The following is a 26,666-nucleotide window of genomic DNA, read 5'->3' as shown; positions in this document are numbered from 1 at the left end:
GCACGTCTTTTCAAATTATTCAAGATCCAGTTTCAATCCCAACCTCCAAACCCCCACCATCATTTTCTCACTCAGTCTCTGGGCTCCCTCCATTCTCTGGGGAAAAAATTAAATTATTCCTCTTCTATGACCTGTTAGGACCATTTCTCTACTATCCCATTCTCACTGAAATTACACATACTGGGATTTAAATCCTGCTTCTGTTACCAGTTATATTATTTTGGACTACTCAACTTCTTTGAACCTTAGTTTATTCATTTAAAAAATGTGGATAAAACTCTTATCTTACAAACTTATGTAAGAGCTAAATGGGATTTAAATGTCCAACCTAATACTTAATAATAGAAGGCATTCAATAAATATTAGTTTTCCCCCACCCTGTTCTTCATCTTTGCACTCACTCAATCTTTTGTCTGTTAACTTGCCAACTCCTCCCAAACCAGTGCCAACCCCACCTAACCATGTTAGCCTCTTGTTTTCTCTCCCACTTCCTTTTTTAAATAGACTAATTCTCTTTAATCCTCTTCCTCTTCTCTCAGATATAGCCATTTTATGCCACTTCTGTCTTATTCTACCTCTGCTGCTGCTGCTAAGTCGCTTCAGTCGTGTCCAACTCTGTGCGACCCCATAGACGGCAGCCCACCAGGCTCCCCCGTCCCTGGGATTCTCCAGGCAAGAACACTGGAGTGGGTTGCCATTTCCTTCTCCAATGCATGAAAGTGAAAAGTGAAAGTGAAGTCGCTCAGTCGTGTCCAACTCTTCGCGACTCCATGGACTGCAGCCTACCAGGCTCCTCCGTCCATGGGATTTTCCAGGCAAGAATACTGGAGTGGGGTGCCATTGCATGCTACCTCTAGCTCCTTCCAACTTTTCCATCTCTTATTTTTGCTCAGTTTACTTCTGGTTTTTACTTTTTATTTGGAAACCATCTCAAACTTGCAAGAACAGAAGAAAAAAATTACTTTTCCTGAAATATTTGAGAATAAGTTGTCTACATAATGCCTCCTCACCTCTAGATGTTTAGTATACTTCCTACAATCAAGGACATTCTTCTCATAACCTAATACAACTATCAAAGCCAGGAAATTAACACTGAAACATTACTATGATCTAATCCACAGATGCCATTCAAGTTTCACCTGTTCAAATTTATCCTTTAAAGTAAAAGGATCCAGTTTGTAGGAGACAGGAAGAATAAAAGAAAAGCAGGCCCCAGCAAGGGCCGCAAAAGAAATTTATAATTATTGATAAACTGGATGCTATAAGGTATGAGACTCTTGGAACAAGTCCAGAGGGAACAGTTCATAATCTTGAAAACAAGATATGATCCTGGGGTCAGAAAACTGACCCCAGACTGTTTCTCAACTGGCGTCTCAGAGCCACATGTTTTACGTATCTGATGGAAAATCTATAGATAAGAATATTAGTCTTAGTTACTGATTTGTTATTGATTACTGTTTCCTAATTACTCAATGGTTAATGATCATTTTGTTCTTTGGCCCTGAAGTCCACATGAGTTATAATTTAACTCCCTGCACATTCTTTCATTCACGGCTGGAAGTCTAATAAAGCTGCTTGGATTCAGTTTCGGGACCTTCACCTTGGAGCGGTGTTGGTTCCCTGATCCTCGCTTTTCTCTGAATTCTAGTGTCTCGTTTCTCATTCTCTCGCCGTATCACACTTGTGGAAACCCCGCTTGTCGAGCTGGTCTCGACACCAGTTCAGAACCACATGTGATATTTAGTTGTCACATGTCTCTAGTTTCCTTCAATCTAGAACAATTCTTTAGTCTTTCTTTGACTGGAAAGACTAGTTTTGAAAAACACTGACACTTAAGATCTCTCACAGTATTCTGTAGAATGTGTCTTGATTTGGGATTCTTTGTTGGATTCAGGTTATTCATCTTCTTCGGCATTTATAACTCACAACTGATTTGTATTTTTCTCATTGTATCCTGGTGATATTCATTTGAACACCTGAAGAAGATTCTGTCTATACGGCTTTTGATGGGGATGTGTCAAAAAATACAGAGCTTGAAGGGGCTCCCACTGGTCAGATTTGGGACAGTTTGAAGATCAAAATAAATAATCATGCTAATAGATTATAATCTGTTGAATAAAATACGATTCCATGAATTTATATCATACTGAACAACAAGATAGTTATATACACTCACAGCAACTCCCCAATACTTATTAATTGTGAAAGGAAAAAAAAGTACTTTTTTTGAGCAAAGGACTCATAAAAAGGCTTTCCTATTTGAAAACTCAATAGAGGAGGAATTTCCAATATAAAAAACATCTGTGGGGACTTCCCCGGTGGTCCATTGGCTAAGACTCCTCGCTCCCAATGCAGAGGGTCCTGATTTGGGTTTCCCTGTTGGATTCATGTTATTCCTCTTTGGCATCCATCCATCCCTGGTCAGGGAAGGAACTAGATCCCACATGCCGCAACTTAAGAGTGCGCATGCTTCAACTAAAACGTCCTTTATGCCACAGTGAAGACCTGGTGCAGCTAAATACATACATAAAAAATCTTTACATTCTGTTTAAAATTATTTCCTCACCAGAATAATAATTTCCAAACGTCCATACTGGTTTGCACCCTTTTCTTATAAAGAGAATGAACGAATTTTGTATAGTTTCATATTGGTTATTTGCCATCATTAAAAGTGATTCATGATCATTTTCTAAAAACTGGAAAATACAGAAGAATAGGAAAGGAAAACAGTCTCTTCTGGTATCACCACCGGAATGCAAGCACAAGTAACATCCTGGTAGGAACTCGATGTTTATGTGACATACTCAAGATCACACAGCTGGTGAGTCAGCACTGGAACAAAAACACAGACCAGTGGTCCTTGCATATTTGAATTGTCCTGATGCTGGTCACTGATACCTCTTGTTCTAATTGATTTTCTCAACATATAAAATAAAATAGCTTCATTTTCTGTTTCAGGAAAAATACATGCTTATTGAAAAATAAATAATATAGAAAGTACAGAGTAGAGAGTAAAATCACCCAGTCTTACTTACCATTCAATCACATCACTGTTTATTAATACATTATAATGCATTTATCTGGAAAATCTTTCCATATATATCATCATAAATTTTTTATGTATGTAGGGAGAAGGCAATGGCACCCCACTCCAGTACTCTTGCCTAGAAAATCCCATGGACAGAGGAGCCTGGTGGGCTGCAGTCCATGGGATCACTAAGAGTTGGACACGACTGAGCGATTTCACTTTCACTTTTCACTTTAATGCACTGGAGAAGGAAATGGCAACCCACTCCAGTGTCCTTGGCTGGAGAATCCCAGGGACGGGGGAGCCTGGTGGGCTGCCGTCTGTGGGGTTGCACAGAGTCGGATATAACTGAAGCGACTTAGTAGCAGCAGCAGAGAGAAAGAGAGGCAGAGTTTGTGTTCTGATTATCTCTCCATGTCCAAAATTCTTTTTGATAATTTCCTAGAAGTAGTATACCTCAGCTGAAAAAAATTTAAATTGTTGACAAACACTGCTAAACCACCTAAGGAATAATTACATTAATTTAGACTGTCACTGTATGAGACACTGCATTTCTCCACATGCTGTCAGAGATTAACAGAACTACATATTAGTTAAAATGGCTAAGGACAGATTTTAACAAGTAATATGTTATTGCAATGGGGAAGGAGGTTCGGTGTAAACTGAAGTCAGCTTTGATCGGTACAGAGGTAACTGGGTATTTTAAAGAGAAAATGAAGGAGAAGAGAGGAAGGTGAACTGGGGCTCAGCAGAGTAAGGGAAGTGAAAAATCAGAGTGTGTCAGTGTCAGTGCTGATTATGACAGCTGTGTTTGCCAGCTGGCAGTTACTGAAACCAGGAGTCACCCCCCTCAGAGAGACTGGGAAACAGGCCCCAGCCTTCCTGATGAATGCATTTTAGTGGAATGGGTTTCAGGTCCTTTAGAAAGACACTCCTGAATTGTAGGGGATAGGCTATATCTCAAAGGGACAGAGGTAGGATTCACAGTTGTAAGGCCTTTTTACTAAATGCTCCAAGAAAGGGGGTTCAGGGGTCAAGAGTCAGGTGTTGGCTAGAACCAACAGAAAACTCTTTTGACAGTCTTGACTTTACTCAGGCAGGCAATTTAAGCGGAACTTGGGTCATCCTAGGGATGTGACCTGGAGCAGTTAGAAATTGTCAGTGCTGAAGTCTTTTAATGTGGGGGCAGAGGGGTTGACAAAACCATTTTTGTTGATAATTTGTAGTTTTCATAGGCCAAGGTTGGGAGCTAGTCAAGAAGAGGGCTCAGAGGAGCCTGGCTAGAATCTAGTCAAGGAAACAAAACCTTTGTCAATACTTGTCAATACTAGGCTTTGATATGTTTTTAATTTTGACCATTCTGAAAGCAAGAAAAAGTTACCATTTTTTTTCTTTTTTTGATACCATTGTTTTTATATTTTTTTATTTTATTTTTAAACTTTACAATATTGTATTGGTTTTGCCAAATATCGAAATGAATCTGCCACAGAAAGATATGGTACATATACACAATGGAGTATTACTCAGCCATTAAAAAGAATACATTTGAATCAGTTCTAATGAGGTGGATGAAACTGGAGCCTATTATATAGAATGAAGTAAGCCAGAAAGAAAAACACCAATACAGTATACTAACGCATATATATGGAATTTAGAAAGATGATACCATTGTTTTTAATTGCATTTTCTTGAAATTAGTAAAACTGAACTCCTTTATATATATATTTATCTTCTGTTATCCATATTTCTTCTTCTGTGGATTGACTGTTTATATCCTTTACCATTTTTTTAAGTTGAGATACTTATTTTTCTACCTACTGATTTGCAAGAGAGTGTTTTAGTTTGAAAATCTGAGAATTTTTCTTAATCCACTTGGCATTTAATAACCTGTCCTAGGCCACACTGCCCTGAAGACACTCAAACACTATTCCTGTGGCTGTAAGGATCAAATCAAGAGATGTTTCACCAATAAACTCAGTCAGTTGCCCTACTATCTACCCCAACGTTTTGTCCCTGAGGTTCTCTGAAAGAAGAAGGCCACGATGGGGCTCCCAGCTCCTGAAGGCATGTATATATCTCTGGATTGTAGATCAGACTCATAAGTTCAACAAGGTATGCTTCTCTGACCTCTGATAAAGCCTAAAAATCCTGACTACAAGCCTCTTTCTCTCCCTGCACCTTTCCCTCCTCCCAGGCTATACAGGGCACAGAACAATCCATAATATATAGAATGCTGTGATAGAATGCAAATCCATCTCAAAAAGCTGTCAACTTCCTGTTTTTCTGGTTGACTAGTTAATAATGTTATGGACAGAATGACCTAGAGTCTGGTTTGCAGATATATTAATTCAATGGATTGACAGCCATGAAGAATAAAGAAAGGATATATTTAAGGACTGATCTGGCCCACTTCTGTCTCATACTAAAGAGATGAGAAGTCTTCAAGCTCATGAGAAGGATGGAGACACCAAAGGCCAGCCTTCTGAAAATGCAGCTCCCTCTAAGGTCACAAGGAATGTTGACATTCTCAAGTCACTCCTGAGGAATACTGGAATGACCAGTGGGCTTAGAAGAAAAAGAAGCCTCACTCCCAGATCAGATCAGTCGCTCAGTCGTGTCCGATTCTTTGCAACCCCATGAATCGCAGCACACCAGGCTTCCCTGTCCATCACCAACTCCCGGAGTTCACTCAGACTCACATCCATCAAGTCAGTGATGCCATCCAGCCATCTCATCCTCTGTCATCCCCTTCTCCTCTTGCCCCCAATCCCTCCCAGCATCAGAGTCTTTTCCAATGAGTCAACTCTTCGCATGAGGTGGCCAAAGTACTGGAGTTTCAGCTTTAGCATCATTCCTTCCAAAGAAATCCCAGGGCTGATCTCCTTCAGAATGGACTAGTTGGATTTCTTTGCAGTCCAAGGGACTCTCAAGAGTCTTCTCCAGCACCACAGTTCAAAAGCATTAATTCTTTGGTGCTCAGCCTTCTTCACAGTCCAACTCTCAAAAACCACAGCCTTGACTAGATGAACCTTTGTTGGCAAAGTAATGTCTCTGCTTTTCAATATGCTATCTAGGTTGGTCCTAACTTTCCTTCCAAGGAGTAAGTGTCTTTTAATTTCATGGCTGCAGTCACCACCTGCAGTGATTTTGGAGCCCAGAAAAATAAAGTCTGACACTGTTTCCATTGTTTCCCCATCTATTTCCCATGAAGTGATGGGACCGGATGCCATGATCTTCATTTTCTGAATGTTGAGCTTTAAGCCAACTTTTTCACTCTCCTCTTTCACTTTCATCAAGAGGCTTTTTAGTTCCTCTTCACTTTCTGCCATAAGGGTGGTGTCATCTGCATATCTGAGGTTATTGATATTTCTCCCGGCAATCTTGATTCCAGCTTGAGCTTCCTCCAGTGCAGCGTTTCTCATGATGTACTCTGCATATAAGTTAAATAAGCAGGGTGACAATGTACAGCCTTGATGTACTCCTTTTCCTATTTGGAACCAGTCTGTTGTTCCATGTCCAGTTCTAACTTGCTTCCTGACCTGCATACAGATTTCTCAAGAGGCAAGTCAGGTGGTCTGGTATTCCCATTTCTTGAAGATTTTTCCACAGTTTATTGTGATCCACACAGTCAAAGCCTTTGGCATAGTCAATAAAGCAGAAATAGGTGTTTTACTGGAACTCTCTTGCTTTTTCCATGATCCAGCGGATGTTGGCAATTTGATCTCTGGTTCCTCTGCCTTTTCTAAAACCAGCTCAAACATCAGGAAGTTCACAGTTCACATATTGCTGAAGCCTGGCTTGGAGAATTTTGAGCATTACTTTACTAGCGTGTGAGATGAGTGCAATTGTGAGGTAGTTTGAGCATTCTTTGGCATTGCCTTTCTTTGGGACTGGAATGAAAACTGACCTTTTCCAGTCCTGTGGCCACTGCTGAGTTTTCCAAACTTGCTGGCATATTGAGTGCAGCACTTTCACAGCATCATCTTTCAGGATTTGGAATAGCTCAACTGGAATTCCATCACCTCCACTAGCTTTGTTTGTAGTGATGCTTTCTAAGGCCCACTTGACTTCACATTCCAGATGTCTGGCTCTAGGTCAGTGATCACACCATTGTGATTATCTGGGTTGTGAAGATCTTTTTTGTACAGTTCTTCTGTGTATTCTTGCCATCTCTTCTTAATATCTTCTGCTTCTGTTAGGTCCATACCATTTCTGTCCTTTATCAAGCCCATCTTTGCATGAAATGTTCCTTTGGTATCTCTGATTTTCTTGAAGAGATCTCTAGTCTTTCCCATTCTGTTGTTTTCCTCTATTTCTTTGCATTGATCGTTGAAGAAGGCTTTCTTATCTCTTCTTGCTATTCTTTGGAACTCTGCATTCAGATGTTTATATCTTTTCTTTTCTCCTTTGCTTTTTGCTTCTCTTGTTTTCACAGCTATTTGTAAGGCCTCACCAGACAGTCTCCACCTTAAATAAGTAGAGATGCCTCATAAATGAAAAATATTATGCAGGAAAAGACGTTCTCCAAACTAAGAACGGGAGTCAAGGGTCTACCCTTTGGGCCACTGGCCCAAAGTTTAGAGAATGTGGTGTGAGTAGAGAAGCATTGATCAAGCAGGAAAGAAAGTGATCCACAGGTTCAGCACTTGATGTGCCGTGCTTAGTTACTCAGTCATGTCCAAGACCCCATTGACTGTAGCCTGCCAGGCTTCTCTGTCCATGGGGATTCTCCAGGCAAGAATACTGGAGTGGGTTGCCATGCCCTCCTCCAGGGGATCTTCTCAACCCAGGGACCGAACTCAGGTCTCCCACAAGGTAGGAGGATTTTTTACCATCTGAGCCACCAGAGAAGCCCACAGCACTTGCCAGTATTAATATTTACTTTCTTTATAATCTGTATGTGGCTTCCATCTTTCCTTTTCTTTTCTCTCCAGTATGAGAAGATCTAAGAGGTCAAGAGTTACTGTCATAACAGTCTTTGATGAAGAAATGCCTTTTGACCCCTAGATGACGTGGAAATTAGATCTCACATAAGGATATATGTAATGGAAGCACAAACAGAAACTCCTGCTATATTTTTAATTTTAATCTTCCCCCCAAAATTAAAAAAAAAAAAGGTAACAGCTGTTGTAAAAATTTCAGCAAAGATATATTTAAAGGAATGTCCCCTGTATCATTTATTTTATATTACAAATGACTTCTCTTGTGTTGTTGGAAGAGGGTGTTTGCTATGACCAGTGCATTTTCTTGGCAAAATTCTATTAGTCTTTGCCCTGCCCTTGGACTGCAAGGAGATCCAACCAGTCCATTCTAAAGGAGATCAGCCCTGGGATTTCTTTGGAAGGAATGATGCTAAAGCTGAAACTCCAGTACTTTGGCCACCTCATGCAAAGAGTTGACTCATTGGAAAAGACTCTGATGCTGGGAGGGATTGGGGGCAGGAGGAGAAGGGGATGACAGAGGATGAGATGGCTGGATGGCATCACTGACTCGATGGACGTGAGTCTCGGTGAACTCTGGGAGTTGACGGACAGGGAGGCCTGGTGTGCTGCGATTCATGGGATCACAGAGTCAGACATGACTGAGCGACTGAACTGAACTGAACAAATGACTTCAAAACAATAATTTACTCACTTTGCTCATTAATCTACAATTTGGGTAGGACTTTGTAGGGATAGCTTATCCCTGTTCCACATAGGATCTGCCAGGGCAGCTTGGCCGGAGGCTGGGGTATCCACTCACAAGTCTGACTCAACTGGATGTCAAGTTGTTTAAAAAGTCAGACAGATTTAAAGCTACAATTCTCATGAGGATATATTACCCAGATGGTTTTTAAAGAAAAATGAGAATCATAAATAAAAAGAACAAAGTAGTCTCCTCCTACTTGTTAAATATAATATTTTGAATTTAATATATATCTAAAATATAATATTTTAAAGTTAAAAACTTGACTTTCACAGAACTATAAAGTGAATAGGTGCCAAAGATTTATTCAACTCATTAATTAATTACATTAATTATTAAATAAGATGTTAAGACTGACTAAATGGATTAAAAACCAGTAATGTATATAGCAAGAAAAAGCAAGAGAGTTCCAGAAAAACATCTATTTCTGCTTTATTGACTATGCCAAAGCCTTTGAGTGTGTGGATCACAATAAACTGCAGAAAATTCTGAAAGAGATGGGAATACCAGACCACCTGATCTGCCTCTTGCATATGACCATCCATATGCAAGTCAGGAAGCAACAGTTAGAACTGGACATGGAACAACAGACTGGTTCCAAATGGGAAAAGGAGTACGTCAAGGCTGTATATTGTCACCCTGCTTATTTAACTTATATGCAGAGTACATCATGAGAAATGCTGGGCTGGAAGAAGCACAAGCTGGAATCAAGATTGCCAGGAGAAATATCAATAACCTCAGATATGCAGATGACACCATCTTTATGGCAGAAAGTGAAGAAGAACTAAAGAGGCTCTTGATAAAGGTGAAAGAGGAAAGTGAAAAAGTTGACTTAAAGCTCAACAATCAGAAAATTAAGATCATGGCATCCGGTCCTATCACTTCATGGCAAATATATGGGGAAACAGTGGGAACAGTGGCTGACTTTATGTTTTCAGCTCCAAAATCATTGCAGATGGTGACTGCAGCCATGAAATTAAAAGACACTTACTCCTTGGAAGGAATGTTATGACCAACCTAGATAGCATATTCAAAAGCAGAGACATTACTTTGCCAACAAAGGTTCATCTAGTCAAGGCTATGGTTTTTCCAGTAATCATGTATGGATATGAGAGTTGGACTGTGAAGAAAGCTGAGCGCCGAAGAATTGATGGTTTTGAACTGTGGTGTTGGAGAAGACTCTTGAGAGTCCCTTGGACTGCAAGGAGATCCAATCAGTCCATTCTAAAGGAGATCAGTCCTGGGTGTTCATTGGAAGGACTGATGTGGTAGCTGAAACGCCAGTACTTTGGCCACCTGATGCCAAGAGCTGACTCATTTGCAAAGACCCTGATGCTGGAAAAGATTGAGGGCAGGAGGAGAAGGGGATGACAAAGGATGAAATGGTTGGATGGCATCATCAACTCGATGGACATGGGTTTGGGTAGACCCCAGGAGTTGGTGATGGACAGGGAGGCCTGGCGTGCTGAGGTTCATGGGGTCGCAAAGAGTCGGACACGACTGAGTGACTGAACTGAACTGAACTGAACTGAATGTATATAGCATATCAGGAATGATCAAATTTATTTTCTAATAGATTCTTAATCACTTACTATCCAAAGATGCAACAAAATGCCATGTTTGGAGTTATCATTTCTACTGGAAGAGTCAATTGTATCTCTACTGAATAATGCTCATTTCTGGGGAAATGACTTCCATTGCTCAGTCTCGGTTGATGTACCGAACAAACCGTCCCTCCAAAATCCCATTGTCCAAGACAGGCATGTGCCCCAGGCCAAGTCAAAAGGGGCATTGCATTCTCTCAGTGCGAGATGCAGACACAAATGTGTCCCCCAACCGGGGGCTGAAAGACATAGTCAGACTTGGCTGGGACTTTTGTAGGAGCCACTGCATTTTCAGGGGCACTTGATCCTGGAAGGTTTACGGTCTGAACCTGCTGCCAGGTGTTCTGGTATTACATAAAGCCTGAAAGGCAGAAGTGCATGAGGATGGAGACAGACAAGAGAGGACAATGGCATCTTGATGACTTGAATTACACCCTGGATACCTGCTGCCTGACTACAGCCCTAATCCAAGACTTCTCAGTTATAGTCAATATACTTCCATTCTTTGGTTAGTTTAAGCCAAGTAAATGGATTCCTCACAATAGACTTCTCCAGTCCTGGCTTCTCCTTCTATGCTAGCCCCCTAAACATATATTCATATTCACTTCTCTGTGCTTCAATTTCCCTTCTATCAAAAGAATAAACAATACAAAGAATTGTCAAGATTAAATACATAATAAACCCAAATATACTTTTACAAATGCTAAAGCAAAAGAAATATCACATAACTTTTCCTAAATTAAATTCTATCTAGTACTGTTCATTACTACAACATGAACCCTCCCAATATCAGTCATTATTGGGTGTTCTTTAACTCTTGAGTGTTACAGTCTGTCAAAAAATTACCTAGGAAAGACTGTTTGGTCTTTGATATATACCATGGTTGCTACCGGGATGTTTGTTATCCAAGACCATGCATGCTACACACAGGCAGGTGGCTCCACAACCTCTTTGTCATCTAGGGGATTAAGCAAATTTCACACAGCTCCTGAGACTAAAGTGCCAATCACAGAGCTGTACCAAGTATGTCAGCTCATCCATCAGGAGTCCTACTGGCTGCTAGGACACTTGCATACAAGACATGTATCCTTGTAGATTCCTCTGCCCACTTTTCCTCATGCCCCTGGAGCCACTGCTAATCTTGAGCAATTCCCTCTCTTTCAACCCAGTGACTCCATCTCCAGGTCATCTCTGCCCGCTGAGGAACACCCGGCTAAATTCACCTCCCACATAAGAGCCTGGATCACATTCTATAACAGATTCCCTGTAACTTCTGATCTGGGCAGGGAAACACACAAAGAAATTAACAACCGGTGATAGGCAGCCTCCAAGAGGACTCCCCGTGGTCCCCACCTCCTGGTCCTCACACACCCGTGTAATCCTCTCCCCTTAAGGGTGGGCTAGACCTAGTGACTCACTCCTAACAAACAGAATACAGCAGAAGTGATAGAATGACGCCTCCAAAATTAGCTTAAAACAGCAAGAACGTCTAGTCTTGTTTGATCTTACTCTCCCTCACTGCTCTGAGGGAAGCCAGAGGCCAAACTATGAACTTCCCCAAAGAGGATCCCACGTGGCAAGGAACTAATATCTAGGACCACGGCCAGAGAGAGCCCAAGGCTTGCCAAAAGCCACGTGAATGAACTTGGAAGCAGATGGATTCTCCCCAAGATTCGCCTTGAGATGACTATAACCCTGGCCAAAGCCTGGAGTGCAGCCTCAAGAGGGACCCTGAGCCAGCTACACAGCTGACTCCTGACTGACAGAAACTGTGAGATCAGAAATGGTGCTCGTTTTAAGACTTACTAAGATTTCAGATAATTTGGTACACAGTATCGTATTACTAATACACCACTTTCAGGATCCGAAGTCTAGAATTGCCTAGAAAAGCAAGTGAATTTACATTTTCCTTTCTTGAAAGTCTATTCAGACAGGGACTAGGGCACAGCAATTAATAGCTTGGTAACTTATCCCATGACAACCACAAGCAAATTACTTGAAATGATACAAGAGGGCTAACAAGAAGCTCTACCAAGGGAAATTACCACCTTCTGGCATTGACAGTCCAAACTTCATCCCACAGTGAAGATAATCAGCACGCTTCTAAGCCCCTCCAATGGAAGGAAGAAACAAGAGCCTGAGGCTCAGGGGAAGGGCAGGGAGGCAGGGGCTACAAGCCCCTTCAGCTGCTCACTGGGATCCCTCAACAAACCCAGACCTTTTCCTGTGTCTGTGAGAAAATAACAAGTTTCAGTCTAGGTGCTCAAGGTTAATGGAATTTCTAGATAAAAGTCCTCAAAGGCTAGAACTCCTATCCCTAAAAGAGAACCCTGTCCTAAATGGGAAGATTCTGGAGCAGTCCTGAGAATAAAAGTCTGCCATGAAGACTGCTTCCAGGAACAGGAGCCCCTTAGACAACTCTGGACACAGAGGGAGTATCTGTGGGTCCCAGAGGTGGGATTATGGGACTCAGCCATGGTGTCCACCACCATGAATCAGAACATTCATGCACAGGGTGTGGGGCAGGCTTGGCTCCCCCACTGCCTTGGTGCTCAATGTCAGGGGTTCCCGCAGAAACCCAACCGTATTCAAGACTAATCATGGAGCCTAGACTGGCACCACACTTTGAGCCCTGAATGTGGACAGAATGCATCTGAAAATGTTTTCTGGTCAAATATGTTCTTAGCGCTCCACCATTATTCAGTCAACAGCTTTCCTGCTTGTGTGAGCCCTCCTGTTTATCCACGTGGGCAACAATCAGGATAGGGAAGGGAAACCCAGTGCTGGAAGCAGAACGAGACTGAGGTATCTCTCCTGGATGCTTCTGCCTTGCCACCTGCGACAGGTCTTGTACTGTCCCCTGGAGGATGGAAATCCTGATTGCAGTGAGAAGCAAAGATTGGGATCCAGTAATGACTTCCTCAGGGCCAGCGTCTGAGGTGTTTTAAGCCACCGCCTCACCTTCGGTGAGCATCTGGTATATGAGAAAGATCACCGACATGAGTCACATCCCCTGAGTTCTCTAGTCATGGCTTTTCTACCTAATGGATGGGTGACCGAACATCTCTGAACTTCAACTGAAAAAATCAAATTAAATGAGAACACTTCTGGTTTCTAGTCCAGAATGTAAAGAACTTGAGAGTTGTCTCTCCTGTCTACACACACACACACAAAGATGAACAAACTACAGACTAGTAACCCTTATCTCCCCAAAGAACTGAGGTCACAGGCCAAACATCTGCCTCCCCAAACTGAAGAGACCAACAAACAGATACAGAAAATCATAATTTTTTGGAACAGAAATCCAAGAGCAGAAACCTTGGAGAGAATCAGAACCCAGGTAGGGAAACCTAAATATAACTAACAAATTTCTGGAGACTCAGTGTGAACAAGTCTGAGAGTTAGAGATCCTCACCTTTTGTAAGTTTTATGTCCAGGAGCCCCACTAACTTTTCACAGTGAAGATCAGAGAAAAATTCCCTAGTGCTTCCAGCAGGAAGGGAAAATGGCTGTTTTTATTTATGCCCAGAACATGTTGTTCTGCAAAGCACTGCCTTTAAGAGTTTTACTAGACCCTAACCTACTGGGATTTTACCAGAGCCTGGAGATGGAAAATATTCAAATCCAGTCCCCTCTAAGCCTTCCTGTCTTAGCTAACAGAGAAAAACAAAATGAAACTGAGAAGCATTGGCAAAGGTCAGCACAGGCTCACTAAAGACTGAGACCTAATCATAGGAGCACAGAGCACTTCCTCCCTCCCCTCATCCACCCTACCCCGACCCCCCTCGCATCACAGGGCTCCTGTACGATAGGGGAACACGATGGAAAGAACTGTGTGTCTCAGGAAAGAGTTAAGAAGTCTCTAGGGAAACTCAGGGACAATGAAGGAGACAAAAATAAGGATGTCAGTGGACAAGGAGCCTCTCACAGCTCCAGCAAACAGTAAACACAGCTTAATGCCTGGCCAGATCAACATAAATTCTAATTCAGCTCCTTTTACTCAGTACATCATGCCCAGTTTTCAACCCAAACTTGTAAAACATCCTAAAAGACAAGCGAAATGATGAATGTGCAGTATTATAGACTAGATCATCTAAAGCAGAAACGAATTTTTCTATACCTTAAGCTAGTTTGCTCTCTAAGCCTGCCCCACCTGACAGGAACTAAAGGTTGCTTTTCTAGGGGCATTTTCCAGAAGCCAGAGTAGGTGAATAGCCTAGGGGAGCCAGGATGAGCTGTACTGCCCTAACTTCTCCACTCCTCTGGAGCATAAGTGGCAGTGGTAGTATACCAGATAGTGCCAGTGGCTTGTTTGTGATACATTCAGGCTATGGATCTGAAGGTTGGCCTTTGGCTTGGCCTGGAGCTTGAGACCTAAGTCCACCTGCCCACAACCTGGAATCAGCACCCCAGACTCTAGCCAGCCTGGCTCCAAGAGGCCTCAGTGGTCCTGGTGAGATAGGCCTGGGATCGGGGTTCATGAGTTGGTACTTAGGCCAGGGTGATTTGTTTTGCCCAAGGGTCAGCAGCTGGGTTCATGTTCTTCTACAGCCAAGTCTGCAGCCCTCCAGGTTGGGGAAACAAAGGGAAACCCACGGCAGTATTGGGAGGCTGTCCATGCTGGGCCCTTCCCCTTGCCCTCCTGCTGCTTGCTGAATAATAAATAGAACTGTGTTCTTTAAAAAAGTTTTTTTAGGTGGGAGATTGACAACCTGATAAGATGAAGTAAGATGAGAAGACCCAGTCAGGAATCAAGTTTAACTGGGTAACTCTATGCAGTGTCTGAATGATTTGTGTATAGATAAGAAAGGACACGTCATCAGAGTAGGAAACAGACCACTAAAAAATTGAAACACAGTGGCAGACAGACGCCCCCTTTGGTGAGGGTGAATAAAAGGACACTGATGGGGTGGGTACAACATAAAAGGGTAGTGACCGGAGATGAGAATGTCAAGGTTAGAGAGGAAGCTGGATGTCCCAGGGGGACCCATCAGGAATGGTGTCTTCCACCAGTTTCCACAACACAGGAAGTTTAGCTCCCCTGGGTGTTGGGCGGCACCCCTGGCTGCAGTGAGCTTGATGGAAAGTCTGCAGAAAGCTGTCTTCAACAGGGAGTTACCAAGGTGGCCAATGGAAACAGAAAGGACCACCTGCAGCCAGAAGCGCTGCAGGGAACAAGACGGCAGCCAAATCCACGCACTCCCACGTCCCCATGCCATTACAGGCCTTCACACTCACCCCAAGGCATTCTTTCACCCCGTCCTCCCTGGGAGTCTCTCTCCTCCGTTCATCCAGGTTCTACTGGATTGTACAGAGGCCCTGGGTAGCACAAGCTGTGCTGGGAAGAAGGATACAGGAAGGAAGGGAAGAGATTAATCACCATTTCCACAGAGACAGTGAGTCCTGGTTCAGGTCAGCCACTTTCAGGCATGTTTCCAAGCTGGGAAATAAGAGCCCAGGTGACATGGGGTGAAGACCAAAACAAAGGGATCCCACAGGAGGCTAAATAGCCCTTTAGGGAAAGATTCTCCAACCCCATGAAGTGCTGACTCACCCAGCTGTCATCTGCACCCCTACCCTCTCCGCTTCACTTCTGACAGCCTCACTTTAACTCAGACTCAATGGGACTTGATTTCAATCCTCCCCAGACAGTCCCAGGTGGCTTCCTTTGTCCCTACAGTCACAGGTGTGATGTTCAGCCTTCCCTGGAGGCTTAGATGTGGTCCACCCCCTTATCCAATGCCTCTTCCTCCAACAGGAGCTTGTTTCTCTCCATTCACCAGAGCCTCTCTTGAGGAGGCCCTACAAGCAGCATGAGGAAGCTTCTAGACTCTCTCCTCCACCTTGATGAACAGGAGCACCTGGAGAGAAGAGTCATCAATGGAGACAATTTCCAAATTTAGGAGAATGAGACAAGGTCGGGCTGAGGTCAGGCCACCCATTAAGGTCTGGGAACATCTTGGAGACACTTGTTGACAACAGGACACCACAGTCATGTCATCCAGCCCTTTGGGACCAGTGAAGGTGAACGAGTATCCCACCCGTAGGCTGCAAGAGCAGCAGGCAAGGAGCCAGTTCTTCCAGGGTGTCCTTGTCTGCTCAGTGAGTCTGGGTGACAACTATCCTGTTCTTTGGTGGTTTTTTCCCATTGGAGTCCCTTCTGTCTTACTCAGGGGGACATCTCATGGCCCCTCAGTCCTAGCACAGGCTAGGGGATTCCCACTCCTTCCCTGCCCAGAGCCTGTCCAACCCCAAGGTCCCAGAAGTCACTGTAGGAAGAGTAGGGAAGAGATGAGAAGAGACACACAAGAGCAGTTCTCCTGAGCCAGGCCACAGATGAGCGACAGATCTGTTATAGACAAAGCTATATGGACGGAAAAAGCTAGACAGGGAGACAGAGAAAGACAGAGTATATACCATCAAATATGTAACCTTGTTACTTACATGTTAGAAGTATTGACAGGTTAATAGAAACGGTATAAACAATAGGGATTTTGTTGAGAAGCTGGAAAGTAGGAGGGAAGATTTAGCAAACCCTTTATAGAGAAAGCAACCATAGTGTGAATAAAAACAAACAAAAGATATTTCTGCATACAACTGCAATTACTCCCTTAAGAGGACTGATTATGATAAAAGAAGGTCTCATGTGTCATATTAGGATAGCACAGATGTACAGGTTGATAGTGATTTGGGAGAAATGAATTGTGCTGTAAAAAATGAAAGAGGAATGGGAGTGGTGGTGAGATAGAATTCACAGCACTTAGCCCAAGAGAGAATCTGCAATAAAACAATCACGGACAGAGTTTAAATTTGATTGTGGGGAGGGCTCACACCTCTTTGTTACTGTCTTTGTTACCCTGACAGTTTCTTTAAGAAAGAGCACTTTGCGTAGAAGTGGATTCTTTGGGGTAAACTTACAAAGAGTCCTGTGGCTAGCTTGATGTAAGGTCAAAAAAGGTCACATGGGGAAGTTGTCCTTGAGGACAGCAGAGGATATAAATGTAATTTCCTGGGAATTTTCAAAAAAATCCTGGGAAAACGTCAAACTTGAAGACTGTGGAATTAGTAAAGATCACCAATTGGTAAAGTTGGACCCTGATATAATCAGTGTTATATGTGGAATAAGTAGAATACTGCACTAAAGTAAAATGAATATAATGGTGAAAAGTTGAAAGCCTTTCCACTAAGATCTGGAACAAGACAAGGATGCCCACTCTTACCTCTTCTATTCAACACAGTATTTATTGGAAGTCCCAGCCATAGCAATCAGAAAAGAAAAAAATAAATAAATAAAAGGTATCCAAATTGGAAGGGAAAAGGTAAAATTGTTCATGATACTATAGATAGAAAACCTAAAGGTTCTACACAAAACTACTAGAACTGATAAACAAATTTAGCAAAATAGCAGGATACAAGATTAAAATACAGAAATCAGTTGTACTTCTTTAAACTAACAATGAAATACCAGAAAAGGAATGCAAACAGTCTGTTTTAAAACTGAATTCCAAAAAATAAAATACTTAGGAATGAACCTGACCAAGGAGGTGAAAAACATACACACTGAGAACTATAAAACATTAATAAAGGAAATTGAAGATGACTCAAAGAAATGGAAATATATTCCATGCTCTTTGATTAGAAGAATTAATATTGTTAAAATTGTCAAACAACCGAAAGCAATCTACAGATTTAAGGTGATCCCTCTCAAATTACCCAGGACATTTTTCATAGAACTAGAAAAAATAATCCTAAAATTCACATGAAACTAGAAAAGTCCAGAATTGCCAAAGTAATCCTGAGGAGGGAGGAAAAAACAGCAGGAGGCATAACTGTCTCAGACTTCAGACAATATTACAAAGCTACAAAAATCAAAACAGTGTGGTAGTGAAACAAAACCAAAAATAAGCATGAATGGAATGGAATAGACAACCCAGAAATAATCCCCTGCACTTATGGTCAATTAATCTTCTACAAAGGAGGCAAGAATATACAATGGGAAAAAGTCTCTACCACAAGTGGTGTTGGGAAAGCTGGACAGCCACATGTAAATCAATGAAGTTAGAACACAGCCTCACACCATACATAAAAATAAACTCAAAATGGCTTAAAGACTTAAACATAAGACATGACATCGTAAAACTCCTAGAAGAGACCATAGGCAATACATTCTTTGTAATAAATTGTACCAATGTTTTCTCAGATTAGTCTCTCAAGGTAATAGAAATAAAAACAAAAATAAACCATGGGATTTAATCAAACTTACAAGCTTTTGCACAGAAAAGGATACCACAAAGAAAATGAAAAGACAGAATGTGAAAAAATATTTGTAAATGATGTGATAGACAAGGACTTAATTTCCAAAGTATACAAGCAGCTCATACAATTCAAGAACAGCAAAAACACAAACAACCCAATCCAAAAATGGGCTGCTGCTGCTGCTGCTAAGTCACTTCAGTCGTGTCCGACTCCTAGAGACCCCATGGACTTCAGCCCACCAGGCTCCTCCGTCCATGGGATTTTCCAGGCAAGAGTACTGGAGTGGGGTGCCATTGCCTTCTCCGCAAAAATGGGCAGAAGACCTAAATAGACATTTCTCCAAAGAAGACCAATAGGCTTATGAAAAGATGCTCAATATTGCTAATTATTAGAGGAATGCAAATCAAAACTCAATGAGGTATCATCTCATACCAGTCAGAATGCTCATCATTTAAAAGTCTACAAATAACAAATGCTGGAGAGGGTGTGGAGAAAAGAGAATCCTCCTACACTGTTGGTAGAAATGTAAGTTGGTAGAGTCACTATGGAAAACAGTACGTAGGTTGCTCGGAAAACTAAAAATAAAATTACCATTTGATCTGCCGATCCCACTCCTGGTCATATATCCAGACAAAACTATAATTCACAAAGATACAAGCACCCCACTATGTTCATAGCAGCACTATTCACAATAGCCCAGACATGGGAGCAACCTAAATGTCCATTGACAGATTAATGGATAAAGAAGATGTGGAACATTGGTTCCCTGGCAGTTCAGGTCAACCTCTAACTACAGCAGAGGAGGGATGGACCACTGGTTCAGCTCCAGCATCTGCAGAGAGCAAGAAGATTTAGAGGAGGGGGTTGCTTTTTGAATTTCTGGCTGGGAAGAACTACCATCCACATTCTATAAGATAAGGAAACTAAAGTATATGAGCAAAAATACCACATATCAAATTAGACAATTATTAAGACATAAAGATAATGTTTCCCTTTCTCTTATGTATTCCTTTAAGGAACCCCTAAGATCACAGAAAGGACTAGCAGGTGGTAGTGTCTGCAATTGAACCCAGATCTGCCTGGCTTCAAAACCTGGCTCCAGACTCTCATTTTCTCAAAATGTGGCCTGGAACATGAGCATCACCTAAGGGCAGGGCCGGCTCTATAATACGTACGGCTCAGTACAAAACCAAAATGTGAGCCCTTTGTTCAAAAAGCAGGAAAAACATACCATGACAGGTACTGAAGATACAGTTTTTTCTTTCCTCCACAGCCCCTCAAATTGTTGCAGTGTTTTATATTTGCTATTTAATGTCATTCTAAGTACAGACACTTTAAGATTTTACATTTCTAGCATGGATTTCCCATTTATCCTTTTATCATGTAATGCCGGTTTTAAATGGAGAAGTAAAGATAATTCATATGTGGAATCATACAATTTGTATTTTGTAATTGTACACACAGATGAATTTTGTTCTTCACAGAACAGTGGAAACACTGAATATATCAACTGTTATTCTACCTCTTAATAAGCACGTATTCTATGAACAATCTGTACCTTCTCTTTCCTGATGAGTAAGGAAGGAGTGAAAGGAAATGAAACTTTCCCTTTCTTTCTGCAGCATCATTTTTAGCATAAGTGGCTGGCTTAATAAAGAGAAGCAACATAAAAGGGTATGAAATGGTTCCTTGGCTATTCATGTATCTTAGCACATCATTTCCTTCTAATTGGTTCACAGCATACTCTGGTTCCAAGCCTGTCAGTGCTCCTAACCTTCCTGTCTTGACATAACACATTCCCCTCTACTTGCTTTGAGACCTGCAGAACTCCCACCAGAATTCATACTCATGGGTCATTTCCCATTGCAGTACCCAATGATGGTGTCATAGCAAGAAGCTGGACAAGCATATTCATACTGCACTGCACACATCTGCTCCATTCTCACACAGGCCACACTGGACCATCCAGCTTTACCTTCAAAACACAAGTTCAAATTGAAGATTATTAACAATTTCAAGAGGGTGACAGCAGACCATGAAACCAAGCTCAGCTCCCTTCTGAGCACAGGGCCTTGTGAAACTACACAGGTTTCAGCCCTTGATGCTGGCTTTGGCTGGGAGCTTGCTAGAAATGCAGGTTCTCAGGCTTCCCCCAAACTTACTGACTCCACCTGCACTTCAGTAAGATCCTCAGGTGGTCTGTGGGTGTGTGCAAATCTAGTCTAGAAGACTCTGTCTCTCTGGCTGCATGCTGACCTCATGGTAAGTGGAAATGTTTTCTCTGGTCTGCCCCATCCTTCTGTCTTCTCCCCTTTGGGCCAACCTGCAGCTCCCCCAGGATGTTATCAACCTGATGGTCTGCTAGCTCTTCTGAAAACTTATGTATGAGGCTCTGCTGAAATCCCAGGTTTCATCTGCCTTCATCTAAGACCTGTGTACATTCATGAATCCCTGAGGCAAGAAAGAAACCACAAAATCATATTTCAGGGGCTGAGTCGAAGTGGCACTCTCCCAAAAGATGAAAAGTCTTATTAATTTATATCTCAGTGTGTAATTGAGATGTCTTTATTATTGAGAATTCAAAAGTGAAAATCCTGTTTTCTCCCATGTTTGCTATTTCATTCCATTTATTTCCCTACTTTTGCTATTTTTAAATTTTCCTAGAGTGTATGAGGATTTACTATACTTCTCTTTTTACTTTTGCTTGAGATTTCCTCATGATCAAAAGTCAGAGAAATAGTAATAACCTTCCAGAAAATCTTTAAAAGAAGAAAAAAGGGAGAGAAGAGAATGGAAAATGTAATTCTCTTTAACACTGAACGTGTTTCTAAAAATAATAATTTTTAAAAAAGAACTTAAATCAGAATTAGGAAGCTTTATCTTCTTGTTTCACTTTCAACCCCAGAAGTAAAATAGAATCACTCTTCAGCTAAAATAGAATCACCCCTCGGCTTAGGAGCAGAGCTTCACTGCACTTCTGCGTTGTAAACCAATATGGGATTTTCTTACACAACAGTGGCTCCTCTCCATCTGTGTGGGAGAGCAGTTTTTTTTGTTTTTTGTTTTTGTTTTTTTAAAAAAGGAAACACAAAAGGAGAAAGAGAAAAGAGAAGAGGGAAAAGGAGAAGTTTTGAAGACATCCATTATTCCTTTGATAGGAATGGCCTCTGATCCCCCCAGAACTTCATAGTTAAGCCCACCAGAAAATATCCTCCAATGGCCAAGCTTGTCAGAAGTCAATACTGGCTCAGTAGCTGCTCATAATCTTTCAGTACCTTTCTGACATCTAGACACCTGAATTTAAAAACCAAGCTTGAGTGTTGCCTGACCAGAACTGGAAAAGGCATACAGAGAGGTGGCACCCCTACCCTAGGGTTAGGAGTGAGGAAGCAGCACAGAGGCAGTGAGGGAGCAAGATCTGGATCCACAGAGAGAGTGGGGAGCATTCCTTGGACTCCTGAAGGCCTTGGGCTTCTCAACAGTGCCACTCCTCCCCTCCCCCCACCCCCAACCAAGGCTGGAGCAACTAAGAAACAGCTCCTTGGAGTTGGATTTTTGCTGTATATGTATGCTATGAAGTATTTCCTTATACACTTTCCTGCTTGCACAATGGTTGCATTCTCTTTTGGATCACTACCTCAGGACATTTAGTAGCATGAGTGACAGGGACATTTTAAACTCATGGGAAATACAAAACCCCCTTTGTGGGCATTGGTTTCAGCTGCCGCCTCAGGTAACAAAGGTTGAGCTAAGTTTTCCTTCGTTTTCTTTCCTTATACACTGATTCCCTAGCCAAGATGCTATCAAGTAGCCTGCTGACCCACAGACCAGGGGAGAGGAGGAGATGGAAAGCAAGTTAATTCACCAGATGGTGAGCTGGATATCTGGATCAGGAGACAACTGCACTTCCAAAGCCAGATCAAAGTCAAGTTTAAATAGTTAAGTCCTGCTTCAAAAGCTGTAGGCAGAGAAATATGAGTGGATCTGAGCTGGACTCAGAAGTGAGGAACTCTCATTTTCCGTCCTCCATTTTTCCAGGATCTGGAGCTAGCAGGTTCTTGGATGGAAGTCCCCACCATCTGCAGTGCAGGCCCTCCAGTGAGTCAGACCTTGGTTCAAATCTTGTGATTGCTCTTGGGCAAGTTAACTTCTCTGAACTTCATCCATAAGATAGGGACAATACGATCATATATCTCCTTGACTTTCTGGGAGGAACCAATGAAAAAATAGATGCAGCTGCTGAACAGACTACATAGAGCTTAGTAACAAACAAACAACTAGAGGTAGTTGTTGTTTTTAAAGGGAAGCTACTGCCCAGAATCACAGCCTCCCGTGTTTACAAAGAACACAGTGAAAGGCTCATCAGGAGCTGGTGAGGCCCTGAGTTACTCATTTTCCACGTAACTAACCCAAGGTCTGGCGGCAAGCTACAGGCCCAGCTCATAAGCAGGTGGATCCACACCACTGCCTTCATGAGCAACAGCTTCTCTTCCTTTTTGCATGATTTCCTGCTCCCTCTTCTACCCATGTCTATCTCTTTTTTCTTCCCCAAAGGCTCCATCAGTCCCCTCTTTCCTGACAGAGTAGTTGATGGTGCTGAGCCCACCTGCTTTCTCAGAAACAATGGAGACAACAGACCAGATGCTCTTAATCTCTTTGGAAACCCACATTCCACAATTATCCATTCCTCTTCCCTCTTCCCTCTTCATTGCCCTTCAGCCTTCAAACTCCTGTGAGAAAAATTCTAACTGGTTGAGGTTGAGTTAGAAGTTGCTAGGAGGTATAGCAATGTGAGAGAAAGAATTCCCCAGGGATCTCGGGCTTCCTTACTAGGAAAGCAGGACTGGGTTTCCAAGTCCCACCACCACTGCATGATTTGTGGAAGAGGAAGAGGTAATGCCTCGAAAGAAATCAGAAAGGAAAAATAGACATTGGAGCTGGGATGACACAAGAAGAAAGAACTACTATAGACACTGTGGAGAAAGAATAAAATCGGCTGCATGTTTCTTTTCCATTCAAAAGTTTATTTATTAACGTATTCATGTATTCACTTTTGAGAGTCTAGACCACTGGCGAGACAAGCTTAATCTGAATCTCAGGCTGTTTAGAAAGGGTCATATTGAAAAGTTCATGAAAATATTTTGTGGTAAATGAATAATATAGGATCCCCTCAAAAAGTAGAGTGGATCCCAAGTACTAATTGAATTTATCCTCAAGGTTGACCACATCCTTAAGGGATGGCTATATAAGACCTATGAAGGCATAACATTCAGAGGGCCCCTGGGATATGAACCAGTCCTCTAGTTCTCAACCTGGGGTGATTTTTGCCCCACCCCCGACCCCAGAGATATGGAAGGGGAGGAAGTGCTGCTACTGGCACCTACTCAGTAGAGACCAGGCCACTGCTACACATTCTGCAAGACAGCTCTCCACAACAAAGAATGATTCTGCTCCAAACGTCAATAGTGCCAAAGTTGAAAAATCCACAGCAGATAAACAAGGGGCGGGCCTTTCAGCCCAATAATCTTGATGCCTTCTTTTGAGTCTGAGACCCTTCTCTTCATAAGAGCTTTTTGTAGTCATAATCTAGTTTACTCAACCGGTTGGTGACTCTTCAATTGAGGAAGTCAATGGGCCGCTGAAGGATCTTGGCCCCATATCCTTCCTCTTTCCTCTCTTGTATCGTGAAAGAGCAGACAGAACCAAGCTCATCCAATTCAAACTTTCTACAGAACTTTGAATGTTAAGCTAAATATTTCAATATAAAAGAAACAAAGTTTTCTAGCAATTAGGCACGTCTGATGTAAAATTCCTGCTGATGTGAAATTCCTGCTTCTAAGTCTCCCGCCAGGGGCTTCCCTGGTGGCTCAGATGGTAAAGAATCATCCAGCAATGCAGGAAACCCAGGCTTGATCCCTGGGTATAGAAGATCCCCTGGAGGAGGAAATGGCAACTTACTCCAGTATTCTTGCCTGGAGAATTCCATGGACAGCGGAGCCTGGTGGGCTAAAGTCCATGGGGTTACAAAGAGTCAGACATGACTGAGTGACTAACACTTTCACTTTTTCACACTTCAAGGCTCCTTTTAGCTGACTCATCAGTTTTAAATCTACTTTCCCAGTTTCTCTTGGATTTTCTGAGCTACACCATATTGTTTCAGTAAATTACCTTTTTGTTTCAATTAGCTAGTCAGTTTATTTTGCCTGCAACTAACTGAGAAAAGAAAGTTTCAAATCCCTTTAATGACTTCCAAACTTTACACAAACATCCCAAGGATATCTCATCCAAGAAATACAGGACCCCAAAATATCCTGACACACAACCTGCCTCTCTGGGATCTGCCATTTGATCACTCAACCAACCAAGGATTAATGGGTATTGAATGACACCCATATGTTTTAAACAATGCCAGCCTAAGGAAAAGTCAAATAGAGAAGAGGGACTAATAGTTGTTGGGTGCCTATGTAGCCAGGTACAGTGCTAAGGTCTTTATATCTAGAATCTTAGCCTTGTCACTATACTAGCTGTGGGTTTTACTATCCCATTTTACATTCAAGAGAAATGAGAATTGGAGAGGTTAACTAACCTCCAGAAGACCATGTATCTAGAGTTTCCCTGGTGGCTCAGTAGTAAGGAATCTGCCTGCCAGTGCAGGATCAATGGGTTTGATCCCTGATCTGGGAAATCCCACATGCTATGGAGCAAATAAGTCGGTGGACCACAACTATTGAGCCTGTGCTCTACAGCTGGGGAATGACAACTACTGAGCCCATATGCCACAACTACTGAAGCCCACAGGCCCTAGAGCCCATGCATGGTCCACAACAAGAGAAGATATCTCAATGAGAAGCCCTCATATCATAAGTACATAGCAGTCCCCGCTCAGCACAACTAAAGAAAAGTCCTCGCAGCAACGAAGACCCAGAGCAGCCAAAAGTAAAAATAACAGATAAATAATTTTTTAAGACCATATATCTAGGAGCCATTAGAGCTAGGACTAGAGTTCATGTGTCTCCCCATAGACTTGATTTTTTTTAACCTCTCTACCACCAGAGTTGACAAACGGTGGCCATAGGCCATATTTTGCCCACCATCACCTATTTTTGTAGGTTAAGTTTTATTCTAACAGCCACAACAATTCTTTGGCTCTATAATGGCAAAAAGCCCTACTGTGTCGCCTGCAGCTGGTCTTCAGGGCTGCCTGGCAGCTCCCTTCCTTCTGTTTATGTCTCTCCAGATCCCCCGTGTCTGGGTGAAGATCTAGGGGTGCCATGAGGACTTCTACCAGCACATCTCTCCCCTGTCACTCTGTGAGGAGTCAGATGTTCTTCCCTTTGATTCACTCTTAGTGCTTTCTAGAAACGCTTCTTGTATAACTGGTTTAAGATGTTGTATAACTTGGGAATAATTCTGTTAGCCAGGACCAGAGCTTTTGATCCACTGACTCCTCACTGAAGGGGAACCCAGACAGAATGGTCTCAGGATGAGGAAGGCCTGTCATTCAGCTCCTTGGTGAGAGGCTCTGGGCCAAATGGAGATGCTGGGTGAGAGGAACAAAAATATAGCTATCACTCACGGGTTGAGGGGTGCTTCAGCACAAAGAGCAGATTCCACACAACTGCCAAGCACCCACCCCATCTTCCTCCTGCACCTGGCGCCACAGGCCCATGCACTTTCACTTTCAAAACATACAGATCTCCAAAGACATACAGATGGCCAGCAGGCACATGAAAAGATGCTCGGCACCGCTAATTATTAGAGAAATGAAAATCAAAACTAAATTGAGGTTATCACCTCATACCAGTCAGAATGCCACCACTTAATAAGTCTACAAATACCAAATGCTAGAGAAGTGCGGAAAGAAGGGAAACCTCTCATACCATTCAGTTCAGTTCAGTCGCTCAGTCGTGTCCGACTCCTTGCCACCCCATGAAACGCAGCACGCCAGGCCTCCCTGTCCATCACCAACTCCCGGAGTTCACTCAGACTCACGTCCATCGAGTCGGTGATGCCATCCAGCCATCTCATCCTCTATCGTCCCCTTCTCCTCCTGCCCTCAATCCCTCCCAGCATCAGAGTCTTTTCCAATGAGT

The 26,666-nt window shown here is 42.5% G+C and overlaps 1 protein-coding gene across 12 annotated transcripts in view; it reads right to left on the bottom strand.

The window, feature by feature from the left end:
- Nucleotides 1-26,666, bottom strand: part of GCNT1 (glucosaminyl (N-acetyl) transferase 1) — a 220,675-nt gene that overhangs the window by 64,824 nt on the left and 129,185 nt on the right. Inside the window, exon 3 of one of the 12 annotated variants that reach the window (XM_086415606.1) lies at nt 15,556-16,178. The exons of the other annotated variants lie outside the window; for them this stretch is intronic. Within the exon in view, the coding sequence (XP_086271732.1) occupies nt 16,143-16,178 (36 nt within the window). The 3' untranslated portion in view covers nt 15,556-16,142. The remainder of the gene's footprint in view (nt 1-15,555; nt 16,179-26,666) is intronic. 12 annotated transcript variants of the gene reach the window in all.

This window comes from Bos grunniens, chromosome 8 (genome assembly GCF_055505025.1).
Source record: "Bos grunniens cultivar Pamir isolate PY7600 chromosome 8, Bosgru_T2T1.0, whole genome shotgun sequence".
NCBI classification, from domain to species: Eukaryota; Metazoa; Chordata; class Mammalia; order Artiodactyla; family Bovidae; genus Bos; species Bos grunniens.
The sequence above is the reverse complement of the archived record's forward strand: the minus strand, read 5'-3'. Positions and strand labels throughout refer to the sequence as shown.